This window comes from Periplaneta americana, chromosome 6, assembly GCF_040183065.1.
Source record: "Periplaneta americana isolate PAMFEO1 chromosome 6, P.americana_PAMFEO1_priV1, whole genome shotgun sequence".
In the NCBI taxonomy this organism is placed as follows: Eukaryota; Metazoa; Arthropoda; class Insecta; order Blattodea; family Blattidae; genus Periplaneta; species Periplaneta americana.
Window position 1 is genome coordinate 141,573,430 of NC_091122.1, and position 20,489 is coordinate 141,593,918.

The following is a 20,489-nucleotide window of genomic DNA, read 5'->3' on the forward strand; positions in this document are numbered from 1 at the left end:
ATGTCTAGAAAGACGATCGCCATAACCTTGAACAATCTCAGACTGAAGTAACAAGTGGAACTAGCGTAATAAATCATTTTAAATTCATCACACAGATTCTCTTCGTTCGTTGGGTCACATATATTCCTAAAGATTAAACAGTGTGACAAAAGTGTATTTTTTTTATCAGATGTGTCTACATGGCGTGTGTGTATTACACCTGAAGCATCGTCAATGCTGCCAACGTTACTGTAACGAACTGTAACCATGAAAGTTTTTCATATGATTGATGAAGACGAAGACGACGAAGAAATGCCCCGAGCACCAACAGCTACAGCCGAAGACGACGAAGTGGATGACGACCTTTCGTCTTACTGTTGTGAGAATCTTGGTAAAAGTACTGCAGGCAATGCATCCCATTCTTCAGTTCCCGTGACAACTGATATTGCGGCTACTGGACCCTTGCTTGGTGTAGGAGGATCCAAGACACCTTGCACTCTCGTCCGTGTGTCCACTTATGCAAGTTCTCTTAACCAGCCGACAGTCAGGTAAGCCATTTTATTATTAATTTTTACATAACAATACAAGTTGGATCTGTTTGTATATTATATAAGGAAGCAATCAAAATTTTACTTGAAGTTGCTTCATGTAAAAATACAAGCACATTTTAAATCAATATTAAAAAACAAATCCCATGTGAGACATGAATATAAATATAATATAGATTACACACAATTATAGGCCTACGTTAAATCAGAATAATTGAAATATTACGGTACTTCACTTCCAAAAATAATGCCTGAATCTACGAAATGACCAAATTGCTGTACTTACTTAAATAATACCAATTAACATAAAAATAATCATTATCTCGTTGGCACATGTAAATACCATTATATTGAAGAAGAATATTATGTCCTGAAACTAAATAGTATATACTAATGGGATAAGCATTTTATTTTCAATAATGCTTGAAGATACTTTTACACATTTCGGGTAGGCATTTCTTTGTGTACTTATCGCATCTTTGTAAGAAGACTGACACAAGTCAAAAAACACTGTTCTCAAGAAATTAGGAGTTTAGAAGTCAGTGTCTTGCATTTTAACATAATGTCCAAACTCCTTGAAGTGCCATCTATGGACAGAACATTAAATTAAATTTGTGGCATTATTCTGACTTGTAGAATACAAAATGTACTATTGGACTGCATATGTAACTCAAAATCAAAATTTTTACTTGTGGCAGTCTTCCTGCAGTAGTGCGATATACTTTTCACCAGTCATTACGCACTTTATACATTTAAAGTACGCGGATATGTAAATATATTCAAATGTTATTACTAAAAAATACGAATATCAGTAAACACATATAATAAAATTAAAGTCACATATCTTAACATCTCTAATAAACCTAAACAATGAATTTTGAATTTATAAATACTGTATAATATTTTGAAAAATATTTAGATTATTCATTATTTCATTTTAAAATGTTTTGTCTATGACCAATTTATGGAATAACTTCTCATGAAGATCGGATACCTAGATACGAAAAAACAGATGCACTGTGTCTCAGTTCAGAATTATTTTTGACACCATTCTGTACTATAAATTAAATATCCTGAATTTAATTCTCACAGTTCTATGCCTCAGCATACTGAGGAAGGTTGTCCGCTTTTCGCGAGAGCAGAGAAGTACAAATTAAATACTGGTATAGGACTCAGTCGTTCTAGCTTTCTAAAATCTTCACTCATGAACAAGTGACACGATCTTGCTTTAAATAATGCATTCATAAATGCAGTAATGTTAGTTGAATTTTGATCAAATCTATACATAGAAAGAAAACTAGACGGATATTATATCAATAATTGCCTATAATTGTAAAAATACAATTTTTATGTCTTAACTAATTAAAAATTTATATTTTTCCTGAAAGTCAGATTCATTCATGATACTTAACGAACATTTAAAGACAAGTCTGAAACATTTATTACGTTTTTCTAAAAGAGCTGATTTTTTATTTTCGGAAAAGGAGTAAGGTAATATGTACAGAGAAAAAACAAGAAAGAAATAACAAAAGAAGAACTCTATGTACAATGAATAATTAAATATACGAAAAATCAGAAGTAAATGACAAAGAAGTTATCATAAGAAATTAAATTAATTTTAATTTCTCATTCGTTCTTTACATGTTGAGTTATTCCTCATAAGCTATTCTGTTCTCTCAATATTAGTTCTGTATCTCAGAGCGAAAAGGATGGAAGTCTAATTTTACTGATTTTGAGATAAGCACATTATTTTGATCAGAATTTCTTCCTCTGTCAGCTGGAAAAAATGGAAGTACACAATATCCGTATTCTCTTTAAATTCAGATGTCAAAGGATGGAAGAACCATTGCTCTTCATTTACTTGTCTTGGGTTTTCTCTTCCCTGAGAAGTTATATGTTTGTGACTTCCATTTCGTTCTGAGGTATAGAATTATCCGATGCAGAATGGTAATCATTCGCTGTTACCTGTAGTCCAAGAGTCGTATCATTTTTCAAATGGCCATAACGTTGAATTTCCAGGCCGAAGACCTAGGTTCAAATTCAGGACAGTCCAAGTAGAAATTGTGGTGCACAAATGTAGTGTTGAAACAGGTTATTACGAGGTATTACTCAATCTCCATTCACTGAAATTCATAAAATAGAATAGGAACAAAATCATAATGCCTTGCTGATATGTTTACAGACCTGGCGTAATAATTACATACACCATCGTGAAGAGTTTGGTTCAGTGAACTAAGAGAAAGGTCTACATACATGTGTGATCAAAATATCTCAGTTATTTTATATACATATTGTAACATTACAGCTTGCATAATATGAAGAATATTATTCAAAATAAAGTACTGACAATATCATGAACTTAACTGTTGTACAATTTGCATACTCAAAGTTTACAGCTTGGTATATCTCAGTTTAACTGCTTGTGGTCGACAAAATAATATGAATGTTGTGGCTGGTGGCTATGAGTAAACACGGGGAAACTTAATTCACTGGCATTTCTTTTTCTCTTATAACATTGAAGAATATCTGAAAATCGTTAGCCAGAATGTAGATCTGAGAATAACACTACACTAGCAAATATTACATATAAAGTTGGCATTTTCAACATCAATGATTATTTTTGTGTGTACACAGTATGCTGTAACAACGGCACTGTTACGCACAACTGCAAGTTCAGATGAGCCATGCTTGCGGATTAGCCGCCTTGGTAACTCAGTAGAGTACTGGCTTACAACTACGGACTCGAGGTAAAATCCCGACGACACGGCTGAGTTTTATTTGTGGTGAACAAAGTCAAGGTTATGAAGGCTCCTCTTCATTCCCCCTACATTCTGACTCTCTACAATTATTATTCTCCTTTCATTACCACCTCCATTTTAAAAACAGGGCACAACTTACGTGGCGCCGAATCGGTCATCCGTCGTGGTGAGTGTTACTCGCAGTTTGTTCGGAGAGATTGCGATTGCGCAGTTTACCTGAAATTTTAATATGTTTTTGCTCCTAAGGAAGGGAGAAATTTTTCTACCAAGTGTGTAATACAAAAGTTATTTTAGATCTTGTTATGGAAAAGACTATACATAAACCACAATTCCCCGTCCCACTTATGCAGACTTCAGACTGTCTAGCACGTTAAACAGCTACAATGTTATCTGCGGTTGAAATTAATGGTTGCTTTAGTGTGCTTTATCCTTTTAAAATAATTTAAAATAGGTTTTAAAACCGTGGTGAATTTAAAACTGACACTTTGTTCACGAATAAATAGCAAATTTCTTCTACCTACATTAAATCCATTTAGTCTTCTCCGTTTTGTGATGGTTGCTCTGCTCTTTATAGGTGCAGGTCTGCTCATTCTATTGATTTTTAGGTAAATTTATTTTTTTAATATCAAGGTTTTACAGCTACAGTTTTGCAAATGTTTGGGTGAGAGCTGTAAAACCGAGAGTTAAGTGTGAATGAATGATTAACACATACAGTAGAGTCTCGTTAATCCGAACTACGCTAATCCGAAAATCTGGTTAATCTGAACAAAATTATTTTAAGAAAAAACTAAATTTATTGTAATAGTACAAAACAGCGAAAAGAAAAAAATGTATAAATTCACTCAATTTCTTTTACTTTAAAAAAATTATGAAAATAATACATTCAAGGGGACTTACAACAATTAGTGTTTTCTGTACATAATTTACACATCTGTTATATTTATAAAATCAAGCAGGCAGGCAGGTTGTGGTTCTGAAAATAGCAACAGGGTACTCCCACCACCCCACCACTGTATCTCAGCACTCGTGAATAGTATGCATTGTATTACAGGAAATATTTCGGTTAATCCGAAAATCTTGTAATCCGAATAGGTCTTGGTCCCTATTAGTTCGGATTAACGACACTCTACTGTATTTGTGGTGGGGTTCATGGCTACAGAAAATTCTGCTCACAGTGCTGGTGGAAATTGCGCTTGTTCAGAAAATTGTAATTATCAAATATATTATCACAGAAAGCATTGACTTGTGGGTCAGTTGGTCGGTTTTCAGCTATGTCAACAAATACTACTACTACATCATCAGGGTGTAACTAAGATAAACCAAATACGCTACATGTGTAAGCCGCATACTTATTTCACATTCCTTGTTCTTGTAAACGGTTGCAAAATTCAAACTCTGCCTGACACAAATGGCTTCGGCAACCCTTTATTTATACGTATCGTTGTCACTTTCAAATAAAACATGTTATTTACGAATAATGAACTCCTTAGTTCTACGCAAAACAAATTCGGCTGAATAATAAAATGAACATAGTGAATAACATTGTCAAATTTGGCGTATTGGCTCCGCGCCGATTTGTTCAAATATTAGTGATGGATTCAAAATGACTCATAGATCTGCATAGAGGAACTGGAGCTCACTAGGATCTCATCCCTGACGACTCAGACAAATCTCTGAGGTACGGTAGCCTACCATCAGAGGTATGATCAAATTTCTGGACATTTAAAGGACAAAACTTAAATACTTTCAATAATGTATTATCATAATACATTGCTCTCTTAAATTGACTGAGCATATTGGGAATTCAATCAATGGCTTTCCCAAAACACGCTATGAAATGTTTCATATAAAACAATTTTTATCTCGAAAAGGAAGCAAAAACGAGCAAAATGGTATTAAACATTTTTGTTTGAAATTGAGTTCGATGCTAGCTGTCTACATTCAATATGCGTATCAAGAATTGTAAGTACCAAACGGAACGTTTCCGGACATGGGTTCCTATATGAAAATTGTCCATATTAATTACCCCTGTCGCCCCTACAATTCTGTAACAAATTCACGGAATCAGCCGATATATAACGCAGAACATCCACCGCTATGAAATAACAGTTAGCATGGCTGACCGTAAAACGAGCTGGACTTGTTTCAGTTACAAGTTATAGGGCATTCGTTATCATTAGACATCGGATTTTTAGGCACTAAAAATTACAGTTTTAGGCGCCTAAAATAAGCTCAAAATTTGTAAAATTAGGCTCTATTTTAATGAAAATAGGCATTTTAGGCACAGCAAGGTATCATACTTATTTCTTTCACTGAAATGTTTAGTTATACACTAAAATACGCACAAAAAAGTATGTTTAAACATTAAAAAAGAATACTATATTATATTTATAAACAGAGCTGCACAAATTTAATATATTGAAACTAATGAAATAATGATTATTGATATCAAGATTACTCATTTTAAGTTATTGAAATTCAGTTCCATGCTCAGACTTTATTATAATTATCTGCACAGTACACCACCAGAATTTTTTCTAAATTCTCCACAGTTAACCTTTGCCTTTTGTCACTCAGAATCATTTTGAAAGCAGAAAAACTTCTTTCAACCGAAACTGATGTGAGAGGCGCAAATTTTAAATTAGGTACAATAGAAACATCAATACTTACTGGAACATTTACACTTTCCCCCGATATCACTCTTGATACTTTTTCCAACAATGAAAATCCTACATTCTTATTTAATACGTTGTCCCACTTATTTTTAACTTTTTCCCCAGTTTCGCCCAAAGCAGAATGTATGTTCACTTGAGCTTCCTTTACTATTGCTATTTGGCTACAAAGAGATTGTTTTTCACGTTCTAATTGTTCAATGCTTGCAGGTATGAAAGAAAAGTTTGATGTTATGTAGGCAATATCGTTTTTCACTCGTGAGTCATTCAGACAATCTTTCACTGCTTTCACACACGCTGCACTATCAGTTTCAGGTAATTTATCAATAACTGTGACCACTTCTTTAAAATACTTAGAATAATACACCACTGACTGAATCCAGGTTCCCCATCGTGTAACAACCGGCTGAGGTGGGAGTGGAATATCTGGAAAGTTCTCTCTGAATATTGAAATCCTGGATGGGGCTTTACAAAAACATTTTTTGTGTTAGAAATAAACGAATTGACAAGAGGAAATTCATTCCGGATTGTTTCAGAAACCCTGTGAAGGCCATGTGCTAGACAGGTTACATGCGTGAGGTTAGGATAAAATGTTTTAAGAAGTGGAGCTGCAGCAACCATGTATGAGGCAGCATCAGTACAAAACAACAGAACTTTAGAATCGTCTATATTACCTGAGTATAAAGACTGTAGGCCTTTATTTACAAAATAAGCAATGGCTTGGCTATTCACTTTCGAAAGTTCCTTAACACATACGAGGTGTGGAATCGAAGGTCCATCAGGACTAAGTTTTCCTACTACCATATTTGCTATATACCTATTCATAGGATCTGAGGTTTCATCCACAGAGACCCATATGTAAGAATCACCTATATCCTCCCGAATGGAAGCTAAAGTTTCATTGTATATTCTAAGTAATTTTTTCTTAGGGTCGACTCAGATGGGATATTTTGTTTGCAGTATTTTTGTAAAAACTGTCTTAAAACCGGATTTTCAATTGCATTCCAGGGAATGTTAGCAGCAACAAACGCTCTGGTTAAATCAGCATAGAAATTGCTGCTGAGATTGGATGAAGTAGGCTGTATTAGTAAAGTTTGTTGCAGTTGATTTTTCTGCTGAGCTTTAGCCTTATGAGCCGCTCCTTGCACTTGCTGCTTTAGGTGGCACTTCTTTTCTTGCGAAATCTAAAAATGTAAAGTAAACTGAATTAAAATAAAATCCTAATTGTTGTATTGCCGTATTTCTATCACAAAGTTAGTGGGTTCGAACAATCAAAATTTTAATGACCTGCAAATACTTTAACTATCGGAATTTAAAAGGTTAAAGTGTAGTGGTCTTAAAAAGAACTATACCTCAGGATAGCTCAGTCACTGTATAAATATTATAGGCCTACTCATTAAAATTAATAGAATTTATATATTTCAACTATTGTTACATACCTGTTTGCTACAAATCTTGCAGAATATTATTTTTCCATCATAAGTGAATTCTGAATATTCTGTTAGCCATTGCCGGATCAATGTAGATTTTGCACTTATATTTCTCGGCATTATCGCGTTAAACTTCACAGGAAAAAGTCCTACCGCTCAAAACTTCTCAACACAAATAAGGTGAGGGAAAGAGCAACTGTTAACGAGCATTCAAATGAACCGTTGTTATTGAGATTCAATTGGACAAAAATACAAAGTTCCACTTATTGTTGCATTTCCTGGTAGTGTTAACACTAGGAGGGCCATTCTTTTAAATATTTTGTAACGGTTTACCCTACTAATTCGCAGTTTTACGACTTTTCATAAATATTTCAAAAACACTCTTTCTCCAAAAATTGTGATTTTATGACACTCTGAAGGGCAGTACAGCTAATCGGTTTCAGACCGAAAACAGTCATTTTTATAGTATAGTATATCTCTGAATCGGTAGCAGCACATGTTGTGATTGTTGCCTGCTTCAAAACTAAGGTTGGTTCTTTGTCGGCATTTATGCCTCCAAACATGTTAAATTCGGTGAAATCTATTGCGAGTGTCGTGAGATTCAAAACATTTTGTTTCCTTTATCAATGGTTTCATGGCCGGTGTGAAGCAAACTTTCCACTTTTTAAATGCCTTAAATTTCGCAGTGAATGCATGTATAAATTATAAAAAAGTAAGAGTAAAATGCGAAACTTTACAGTGAGTTAGGCATTTTTAGGCGAATATTAACAAATTAGGCTCTAATAACCGTTTTAGGGCATTTTAGAGCACTATAAAACTCTTTGAATACCTTTCAATTTCCATGAAACACAAATATTAATAATTATTTTTACTTTTCTCCTAAAGAAACAAAATAGGCATTTGCCCTAGAATCCGATGTCTGGTTATCACGTGAAATCAAATGCATGCGTACGCCGGAGCTCAGAGTAAGAACCATATGGTGGTGTAAGTAAGCTAGGTAGCTGCTAGTAGAAGCATAGCGAAGGAGGGAAGATAGATAACCATCGATGTTGATAAATGTCGTAAAATAAATCAATTAAAAATAACAGAATAGGGAAGAGCTGACTCATTGTCCAAAGATTTATCATTCCTTGTAAACACTTTTGTTACACGTAGGTACATCACGAAAGCAAAGTTTTAAGGATTTAGTGTTAAAATATGAAGTTTCAATGTAATAGTAATATATTTTTAACATTTAAGCATAGAATCACTTTTAAGTGACGATTTTCTTTAGTTGAGAAATAATATTAGGAACTATTACAATATACATATAGCTATTTTATGTAAATTTGTGAAGATCTATTTACATAATATATCTACTTAAATCTTAAATTTTGAAATTATAGAAAATGTTTTTATGTTTAAGTAGTCTGTTCATCTTAATGGGACACAAATGAAACTGCATCTTTAAGGTAGTCTTTTGAATAATAGTTCAAGAAAATAAACTATAAACAGTAACATTGTTCACAACATTATGAAGGAACGGCACTGTTGCGGTGCGTGTAAAAGTATGTCGTATTTGTAACTCTAATTTTTTAAAATATCTCAGTCACTGGCGTGGCTCAGTCGGTTAAGGCACTTGCCGGCCGGTCTGAAGTTACGCTCGGGCGCGGGTTCGATTCCCGCTTGGGCTGATTACCTGGTTGGGTTTTCTCTGCAATTTTCCCCAACCGTAAGGTGAATACCAAGTAATCTATGGTGAATCCTCGGCCTCATCTCGCTATCACCAATCTCCTCGACGCTAAATAACCTCGTAGTTGATACACCGTCGTTAAATAACCAACTAAAAAAATATATCATTTATGCAAAGGGATTCAAATATACTTTTCTGGCTATTTAAATCCTGATTGAGTTCATAGAATTAACTTAAATTGTTTGCTAAGTCGTCGGTATTAACACAAAAACACAAGATCGATCCGAAAGTTATGCTTTTATTATCTCTAAATGATCTCTTATTTAGAGTATTTCGGATCTTTCTTTGAGAATTAGATACAGAAGCTTTTGAAAACTTGTCTATCTCCGCCGTGATGAGAGTTTTATCAGTCACTTGTGTGTAATCTTAAGTCACGCCCATTTCTCTTACGAGATAGCAAGTTGTGCGAGCGTGCGAACAGCAATTACGGACAGGGACTATTCAAGCACTCGTTGCTAAGATCATTAGTACAGGTCTGATCACGTATTGACGCCTATTGGACGGAACTTACAGAACGAGCGTCAGTCGAGGAGAAGCTCGACATCGTGATGTCGGGTATGGTGAACTTTTCTATTTGCTTTAGACCTATTTAAGCCCTTTTAGACACTTAAATTATGTGCATCTTTTTTACAATTCATACTGAAGTTTTTATAGATTCGATAATTCTGATAATAAGAAGTCTTTAATATTTTATTTTATGAATTTTAAATCTTGATGACTTATTAACTAATTTACAAAGCATTTAATTCAATCACGATGAAGTTAATGTTTTGAATCTCGGTAATAAATTAAACAAAAAACAATGTTGATAAGTCATTAAGATTGAAAATACTTACAATAAAATATTATGTGCATGTAAGCGATATTATTTCTATATATCATGTCGAAAATATTTTTCATTAAACAGCAGCACAAATGTGAGCTAATTTTCAATAATGTTTAAATATGTTTGGCAATTACATAATGTTAATTCGGAAAGAATATATATTAAAATTTACACAAAATTTCCTTTGGAGTTGTTTACATGAAATATGTATTAATTTTTACACCTCAGAACGTAGTATAACAGGAGAATACTTTATACATATTTTAAGAAAAGCTCGATGAGAGCTCTATAGTGTTCTTTTGACTCTGTTGACCCTCTATAGGACTTAAACTTAATTTGTATTATTTTCATCAGTGTTTGTATTTCTTCTTTGTATTTATATGTGCCATCTGGTAGGATGGAAGAAAAGCCTTATGGCCTTAATCCTGTCAGATTAAATAAATTAATTAATTAAATTGTAAATTTTCAGATGTTTCATGCACGTATTCGGATTGTTCGTCTTCTCCGGTTTGATTAATACACACAATATATCACAGTTTAGAAGGCTATTTGAGAAAGTATCATGTTTTACAAAATTATAATTTTAATAAGATGTTATTTTACGTTGTCATTATTTATAGGTATATCGTATGTGTGTGTGTTTTCTCGCAGTTTATAGCAACTACGGAAAAAATTGGATATTCCCCCCCCTAAATAATTATAGTCATGTATAACTACAGTCTTAGCATTATTATTAATAGAGTAATGGAATATGCCTTCCTTTCATTAGATTATCTTAAAATTGTTGGCCCAGACACTACAAATATCACAAATAGTATTGTGGATATTATAACGTTTCCTTTGCGAACATAATTGTTTTGATACTGTTATGAAGTTAAATAATTACAATGCGACTTACGAATAGAAAAATTAAATATTATGATAATTATTTTGCTTAATTCCTTTAGTTTACGATTGGATGTAAGTCGTTCTTACAAGCTTTGGAAACGTACTTTTTAAGTACTAAATGAAGTACGTGAATGATAAAAAATATTTTTTATTTCCGAGTTTCTGCACGAATAAATTTAAAGCAACGTATGCCTACACATAAATAGTTTCGCAATCCGGTGAAAGAGATAGTGATTTTTCTATTTCAGTCATGTGCAGCACTATACTCAATAGGGCTTCGCCACTTTGTCTTACTGTTAGCCCAGACATCAATCTTTACGAGTGTGCGGGCAACGTCTGATATGATATATCTGAAAGTATCGTGCAGTGACGTACTACTGCATAATTACATACAGAATTCTCTTTCATTAGTTCATATTGAAGGAAATAGAGGTAGATACCTTAAAATAATATATTAAAAATTCTAATGCAATGCACCGCAGTGGCTGGGTACGTTAAAAAATCTCCATTGACTCATTTGTCTTCTGGTTTCCCAATATCGGTCCCATTCAAAAGTGCTGGATGACAACAGGCAGCGACTGAGGTGACTCTGGTTGTAGTTGTAGCCATTCTTGTATGAAGACTTTATATCAGAATCTTAGACTACTTTGCCAGTTGAGTTCAGAAAACTGCGCAGGAGGAGACAGGTCTGTCTTCTTTGCAGCCATCTAGAAATAAAACATAATACGAAATTTTTATTTGTTTATGTGTAGTAACAATTCTATTAACTTGTCGGTATATTACTTAATTAAAAGTGTTCAAATAAACTTTCTTTTCCTTCCAGTAGAAAATTCATTATAAAAATAGCATAATATTTTGTAAAGTAGTAGGCCTATTAATGAGCAAGCAAAAACAGAATTAAAATAAAAATTAAGTACATAATTACAATCAAAATATAGGTTTAACTGTATAATGTATAGCATATTATATTTTGGAATATTAATTGTTTATTGTGTGATAATTTTGTTTTCTCTACCAATCACTTCTCGATTTTTAGATGTAATGCCTTGAGCAGTGCATATACTTAGAGCAGATTTCAGATTGTAATCCGATAAGCGTCCTCTTCGTCCAGATGTATTCATTTTCATAAGCAAAAACAGTGCGGTAGTTCACAAAATGTGTGTTGAACAAAACATACATTTCACGTTCACATTAGAAGCCCTCCATCGGTCCTTATTCTGTGTAAGATTAATCCAGTCTCTATCATCATATCCCACCTACCTCAAATACATTTTAATATCCTCTCATCTACGTCTCGGCCTCCCCAAAGGTCTTTTTCCCTCCGGTATCCCAACTAACACTCTATATGCATTTCTGGATTCGCCCATACGTGCTGTATGCCCTGCCCATCTCAAACGTCTGGATTTAATGTTCCTAATTATGTCAGGTGAAGAATATAGGCTAATACTTCCAGTTCTGCGTTGTGTAACTTTCTCCATTCTCCTGTAACTTCATCCCTCTTAGCCCCAAATATTTTCCTAAGCACCTTATTCTCAAACACACTTAACCTCTGTTCCTCTCTCAAAGTGAGAGTCCAAGTTTTACAACCATACAGAACAACCGGTAATAATAACTCTTTTATAAATTCTAACTTTCATCTTCTTTGAGAGCAGACTGGATGACAATAGCTTCTGAACCGAATAATAACAGGCATTCCCCATTTATTCCAATTACCAAATAATGGTGAGAATTACAGTCTGCCCTCCTGAAGGTTCGAATGTCTACTATACTAGTATGTCTTCGTTTATCTATCAAGATGTGATCTATCTGATTGTGTGTCAATCCATCTGGAGAAGTTCCAAATATATTTATGTATATCCTTATGGGGGAATGTTGTATATTGTGTGGTTTCGTAACAAGCTGTTTGTTGTTAGCCCTTCGCCCAAGCTGGAGGACCACCCCTCATCGACAATAACCTCATAATAAAACAAAATTATATATAAAATAGTATCTAAATCTATATCACACATTTAGAAAGAGAGCAATTGATATACGTTTAATGCTACTGCTTGCTTCTTTCATTGAAAATAATGCAAACTTATCAATCGAAGTTCACCATTGATGCACATATTTGTGTGTGCTTTGCTAATTAAGTGATCGTATTACCCAACCTTCGGTCTGTGACGCAGGTGATCCGAGTCTGGGAATTTTTATGTGAGAAACCTACAGTGACACTTGTGGCAGATAAGGTCCCAGTTCGGAGTTTTCTCGGGGCTCTCCCGTTTCTCCATATTAGGCATTCACATCATTCCATTCGATCTCCGTTCCGTCGTCATTACATAGCATTCGCTGAACGCCGGCTGCCGACGCACGGAGGCTAGAAAATTGTATACGCAGCGAACCTTAGTGTAGTCAACCAGTCTATGTTGAGAATGTTCTTAGCTCGAGGGATAGCGCAATAGATATTCTAGGTCGCAGTGCTGGGTCGTAGTGCTCCCTCCCACACCTGGCTTGATTCGACTTGGCTTTTCGAACCCAGGCCCGGGACAGATCCTTGCCCTTAGGCTTACTGTGGCCCATTGTGCTCATTATAATATACGCGATGATTATCCAAGTTGGATGTTTCGTGAATTCGATGCTTTCATTATTTTTAATTGGTTATTTCACGACGCTATATCCTAGGTATATATTTAAGTAACAAACTGGATTGGGAGGAACAAGTCACTAATATCACAAGGAAAGCCTGGAAAGCACTACATTTCTCTATGCGTATTCTGAAGAAATCTAACCGAAAGTCAAAAGAATTAGCGTACAAAACCCTTGTTCGCCCAATTATGGAATATGGAGCAGTAGGTTGGGATCCGTACAGACAAAACCAAATCGATTCAATAGAAAAGGTCCAACGCAAGGCAGCAAAATATGTAAAAATGGGGAAGGGACATGGTGAGGAGATAGTAAAAGATTTAGGGTGGGAACTTCTCAAATCATGGCGACGAAAAACCAGACTCACCGCATTGTTTAAGGCACAAATGGGACACAAAGCATGGACCGATATCAATGCTAGCTTAGCAACACCATACCTAGGAAGGGCTGATCATATTAGGAAGTTTAAATGTAGAAAACAAAGAACGGACGTGGCAAAATTTTCCTTTGTTAATTGCACAATAGTAGACTGGAACAGCTTACCTGCGGCAATCTTTCAGGGTGGTCCTCTTAAAATCAATACATTTAAGGAAAAGGTTGAGAAGATTAGACTGAAAATGTAGTTGGAGGTGCAGTGTAATTATTTAAGTTGTGTCATGTAATTAATTGAGTTGATATATAATTAATTAAGTTGATATGTAATTAATTAAGATGATATGTAATTTAGTTGATATGTAAATAAATTAAGGTGATATGTAATTAATTAAGATGATATGTAATTAAGTTGGTATGTAATTAATTAATGTGATATGTAATTATTTAAGTTGGTAATAGTTGGGTGAAATAGAAGTACTTATAAGTTAGATTTACTTTTGCTTACCGTAGGCGTTATTATAGAATAGTTTTTATTTATAGTCCTAGGTTTATTGCAGTAATTGTAATTATTGTATATTATATATCACTGCCACCAGGTGTATACCCAATTGCAGTGTTAATAAATACATACATACATACATACATACATACATACATACATACATACATACATACATACCAATTACTGTAGTTATCTATCGTCTGAATGAGATGAAGATTATAATTCCAGCGAAATGAGTCAGGGTCCAACGCCGGAAGTTATTCTGCTTTGCTCTTAATGGGTTGAGGGAAAACTCCGAAAAAAATCTGAACCAGATAACTTGTCTCAACCAGGATTTGAACCCGGGCCCGCTCGTTTCAAGGTCAGGCATGCTAATCGTTACTCCACAGCGGTGGACAATCTTCATTATTCAGCTTGAAATAATTAGCATTAATTTATATGTAAGAAAGCCAATTTCAGAAGTTATAGAGTTTAAGATAAATTTGCATTGACAATCTAACCCAATTTCCATTGCAAATCACGGCTTGAACATCTTTGCAATAATAAACATGTTATTAAGTGTTGATTACGTTAATTCGATACGCCATCAGTAAACAGACACCACGAGCCCAGATGACGTAAATCCGCACCTTTTTACTCTGTAAATCGAATAATAAATTTGCGTACCTTAAGTTAAAGTGTTAAATCGACATGTCGACGCCACGTTATGAAACATTCGCTTTGTATGAATATTGTTTTTCTTCAGTTGCTGTGGCGGTTCAAGGTAAAATTTATAGGTGGTTGCAGTTAGCTTAGCCATTTCGTGTTGAAAATACATTAGTTGAGTCACTTATCGAGTTTAAACACAGCAGTAGCAACAAACATAATATATCGCTGAAAGGTTTGCAGGCCAGTTGCAAAAATGTACGCAACTTATTTGCCTTCGGAAGTCGAAATTTTTTTTTTTCGTTACATGGATTTTCCTAAATAGTATGGTGAAAAAAAAAATATCTCTAATACCTTTCGAGTTCTAACCTAAAATGTGAGTTAATATTGACTTGGCCATTTAAAAATGTAGTCTACATAACTTCTCATTCTCGGAAAGTTTTTTACTCATTTCCCACAACTTAAATTTTCCAAATGCGTTTCCCTCATAACCTACATTTTTTTAGATAAAAATTTATTAAATTTTCCTTACAAGTACAGTACGATTATTTAGTCCTGATAGTCGCCGGAGATATGCGCCTGAGTCAGGCGAGTCCATTTAGTTACGCCAAAGGGTGTTTGGGTTATTCATTCGCTTGCCTTAGGAGCGATTGGATGTCATGCGTGCGGTAGAGCGGTATGGTGCCAGTACAATTAAGCTGTACTACATTCCTTTACCGACCGCTCGCCCTTATCTCTACTCCGGAACTCTCCCCACTCCTCCTATTATTTCCCCTCTTTCGCATCGCTGAGCTGTCAGGACTAAATAATCGGTCTGTATATTTCACAGGGGAGAATAAACTGTGCCTTTAGCACTGATTTATAACTTCAAGTTCTTTTTTTCATTGATAAATCTTTATGTAAAAAATTAAACTTTATAATTCATGGAAAAAATTCACAAAAATGGCTCATATATTTTATATATTCAACTGATAAGGACAGAATTTAACATGCTCATTGTGAATAAAATAATAAGGCATTAAATATACTCAGACTTGTAGAAGATATCAAAGAAGCTAATTTTCCTTCTACAAATTGCACTCCTAATTTAAAAATATAATTATCCTTGGCAATTGAAGTTTTTTTGGATTCTAAAAATTGTTTATTAATCTAGAAATATTGTCTAATCACTGTACAAAATTTCAGTACAAATTAATTTAGGAATTTTGAATTTTACTAAATTTATACTAGCGTAAGGTATACATACAATAAACTAATGAAAATAATTCCGATTGGGTGGCAGAACAATTGCCACACGTTGAACTAAATGAAACGAATTGTGTCGATTTTGCATAGGACTTTAAACGAATCGCAGCTCGGAAATAATTAATTGAATGTTATTGGGATAAAAGCAATTCATTCTCAATTCAGTCAAAAGAATATAATAAAGGTAGTGCCTGCGCAAACTTGCAACCAGATCAAAAACCATCATTGTTCATCTGCAAGCAACCAATCACAAATGTAAAGACAGCAAGAGAAAATTTGCACGGTATTACTCTTAACGTGTAGTCCATTCCAAGCACTATTTATTTCCTTTTAACTTTCCATAATGCCACTGATAATCTGTATTATTCTTATTCCTGTTGCATTACAGCACTCACGAACTGTTCAGATATGATTAATGCTCGCGCGTTTGAAATGTTATAAAACGCAGCAAAATTGGTAGCCTATTATATTTTGTAAGTTTCTATTAGTGTATGTAAAAATTAGTAAGAATATTTTCCAGGAGTCCACACCTGTGGAGTAACGGCTAGCGCGTCTGGCCGCGAAACCAGGTGGCCCGGGTTCGATTTCCGGTCGGGGCAAGTTACCTGGTTGAGGTTTTTTCCGAGTTTTCCCTCAACCCAATATGAGCAAATGCTGGATAACTTTCGGTGCTGGACCCCGGACTCATTTCACCGGCATTATCACCTTCATCTCATTCAGACGCTAAATAACCTAAGCTGTTGATAAAGAGTCGTAAAATAACCTACTAAAAAAATTTTCCAGGAAGATCCCCGAAACGTTGTAGGGAAGCAGGTGTCTCACTCCCCGATGATACTGAAACGACAGGCCAGAGGCCCACAACAAAGACAAAGATTATTGGGAGGAGAAGTAATGAATACATGTACTATAAAAAAAATATATGTGGCTTGGTTCCCACAGGCTGGAAAGAATTCTAGAATATCTGGAGTAATTTACTGCTTTTTTCAACTTTTACGACATATAACGTATATAAATCTGTCTCTGACGTACAAGAAATAAATTATTATAACTCTAATAGAACCGCATGGAACTGGAACACTTGTATTTATCTGTCCTTATCAGTTTCCTGCAAGATGCCGCAGATATTCTCACAACACCCTGGCGCACTCTCTGAAGCTGCCGGCATTCGTTTCCACTACTGAAATATGGAGAGAGCTAGTGTGTCGGCGGATATGGATTCGGGAGTTCATGTACCATATTATACTGAATTCACTCTGTATCTAGTGTTTAAAGATTAGTGTCTCTTCTGAAAATATACGGACATCGATTGTCTACGGCGACTTCAACAGTTACTAATGTAAGTCATACATATCGTATTCTTGTAAGCAACATTCTTTCGTCTTTTGTTCATGAAACAAATTACTCGTTTTCGGAAAGTTCTATGAGCTTTGTGAAAGCCTCTCATTTTTGGGCGAATGAAACGTACCGAAACATACTTCGGAGAAATTATTTAGAATAGCTCTTAGTAATTTATACCTCTCCTGTATTAGATAATTCATGCTGCAATGAGGGTATTTGAGTTTTTCCCACTATTTTCATTCCAATTTCATTCTTCTCGATCGTGGTTATTTTCTGTGGATGAAAGTATTTTATGTTAAATATTTGTCTTTCTGCCGCATTACGAATTGTGTTTATTGGCATTGTACATGTTTCACGCGTATATTAATCTTAAAGTATTATTCTGTCCAATCTTTGATTAAAGATTTTTTCTACTTTGTCGTGTTAGGTAGAGAAAAATGTTGTGATGCTGAAGGAAACTTGAATGCAATATTTTTACATAATTAGATTCACTATATTTGAATCCGAAAGGAAATGTTCTTGATATCTATATGCGTATATTCACTTAACTTCTAATTGTTGAATGTATTTCATCACATTACCAGTATTCTATATTTACACATCCATTTATATTGTAAATATGTAATATGAAATATTTAACATACTGTACATAATGCTAGTTTATTTGTACATCGTAGTCAAAATATATAACTATAAAATGGCGTTAGGCTACAATAAGAATCTTCTCGGTCTTTTTTTATTTATGTAAGAGAAGCCATACTGTTAAAAAACCCCTTCAGTCTTGCCAATAATGTTTTAATACTAAAATGTTCCCCAGATCGAAAATTTCTTCCTATAAATACGTAAATATGTACCAGTACTTGGATAAATTATTACGGGAGACAAAGTTGTAGCTTTGTTTTGAAGTATGTTTTGGTACGCATCATTTGCCCAAAAATAAGAGTCTGATCAGGCGTCTCTCCCACAGAGTTCCTCGCAGAAAGTTCAGAAAAAATAAGTGTTTCATAACTACGTCATAACATTCATAAGATAGAATGTGCTATTTTCGTTTTAGTATGCGTTGCAGTTTATTCAGATATCGTGGGTTAATAGTATGATAGAACGTTCTGATTAATATTGGGTGTAGGTAATATATGATGTGACCCTTTGAGGGTAATGTTAATTTTTTTATATAACTTACGAATTTCATTAAGATAACAACCATAATTAGGAATCAAATCTCAAATCTTGGAAACAATTAAAAAAAACACGTGCCCGATCTCTGATTTAAACTTTGAATTTTTTAATTCGTCATATCTCACCATCATAAAAATGTATTCCGTAATTATCCATGAAGGTGAGAGAAAATGTTGGAAAATACTCTTCCCCTACACTTTAATTAATACAACACGTGAAGTGCATTTGCAGGATGGATCGCTAGAATGGAATACTCATCTTGTTAGTGTTATTAATAAAGAAAAGATAAATACGATAACGAAGTGCGAATTTTCGAAGCAGAGATTGAAAGATGCCTTTGGCTTCTAATTAATCTTTCATAGTCTTGTTTGTCGATCTGTAATAATCGTACACATCAAGCACAGTTCAGTCGGCATACTAGTTCTACCAGAATGTAACATCATGTCGTTTTGTGATCATTAGTGTAGTACAATTTTAGCTTCCAAATAAATTTTAATTAGCTAGCTGTTTCTATGTGTCATGGCTCACAGTGTGTACCTATATCTGGGTCTTCCTTAAATCGCTGTCAAATAACGAACTCTGTTTAAAAACTAGTTATAAATAAAGCCAGAATAAGGATTTTAAAATCACACTTTTAATACCGGTAGTCATATTTTATCAGAAAATTGACTTACCCTCTAGACTGCCTGAGAATATTTTTTCTTCTATGTTAATCACATAGTAAATAAGTACCGGTAGCAAATTAGTAACAAGACTGCTGATATTGGTAAAGCTCAAGCAAACTATCACCACCATTGTTTTTATAGTTCTTCAAACTTGAAAGTCTCGTTCGTTGTTGTTACAGAAAATAACGTTTTAAACCATAAAATATCAACGACTTCGCCAATCAAGAGCGACAGCTCACTCTGAAGTTCGCATCCTTGGGAGAGGAAGATCTGTTCAATTGACGGCAACCCCCGCACTCGCTCGTCGCACCATCTCCTTTGTGTCATTACCGTCTTAGTTTTACGTGTAGTCATGTATCACTAAGTTGTATTTCCACTGTGTGAACGTGTATAGCAAAGTTTGGGACTTCTCTAGAACACGATAAAAAGAAACAAGAAACTTAGATTTTTCTCAGCGTTAGACGTGGCATCTTATCGGCTGCATAGGACTACAAACCATCATGCTTACAAGCATTTTATTCATTGTGGCGTAATAGTGGAATGTGTTTTGGGTATAGACGTCAAAGGCAGTCGTCAACACGTCAAGAAGTAGTGAATCTGTGAACGAATTTCATAGATCTTTTCTCGCGTGTGTAAAAATAAATAAAAAATAAACAATTTCTATTTTATGAAGAAAGTCTCGTGAGCTGCTCTTCAATAATGTGAATTGAAATCATATCCCGGTATTTGTATCACGATGTTAATATTCTTAGCTCAAACCCATTTGGTACTTACCACTTAACGAATAATTTACAGCCATCTCTCAGTGACTTTCCAAATGATGGCAGCTCTGTGAAATTACAATAGGAAAGTATTATTATTTAAGGAGAATCGTACGCAAAAATTTCCTGCATCTTTAAGAAGGAACTGCTTGCGGTTTCTCTGAAAATAAAGACGTGTGTGGTACACCAGCATCCGTTGGCCTTTAATGTCTCATTAAATCTACCGCATGTGACGTAGAGCTTAAAATAAAATATTATTTCCTACAGACTTGTACTATTTAAGTTAGTTCGTAACTAACGAGTACTGTAAACTTGTCACGGGAGCT

At 34.5% G+C, this 20,489-nt stretch overlaps 1 protein-coding gene and 1 long non-coding RNA gene across 8 annotated transcripts in view; one reads left to right on the top strand and one right to left on the bottom strand.

Annotated features, from left to right (window-relative positions):
- The window catches only part of LOC138701843 (G protein-activated inward rectifier potassium channel 3-like), a 56,560-nt gene that overhangs the window by 792 nt on the left and 35,279 nt on the right, over positions 1-20,489 (top strand). For 2 of the 7 annotated variants that reach the window (XM_069829162.1, XM_069829168.1), the window contains exon 1: positions 388-527. Coding sequence is in view for 3 of the 7 variants with exons in the window: in XM_069829165.1 (XP_069685266.1) it covers positions 247-527 (281 nt within the window). In the remaining 4 variants the exon portion in view is untranslated. Of the gene's footprint in view, positions 1-169; positions 528-9,537; positions 9,676-17,378; positions 17,560-20,489 lie in introns of those variants that run through there. The other 5 variants (XM_069829165.1, XM_069829166.1, XM_069829163.1 and 2 more) reach the window with 5 other exon arrangements.
- LOC138701844 (uncharacterized) lies at positions 523-20,243 on the bottom strand. The gene is made up of 3 exons (XR_011332705.1): positions 20,177-20,243; positions 11,275-11,541; positions 523-2,650 (listed from the first exon to the last, which is right to left on the bottom strand). It is a non-coding gene; the product is annotated as an uncharacterized lncRNA (long non-coding RNA).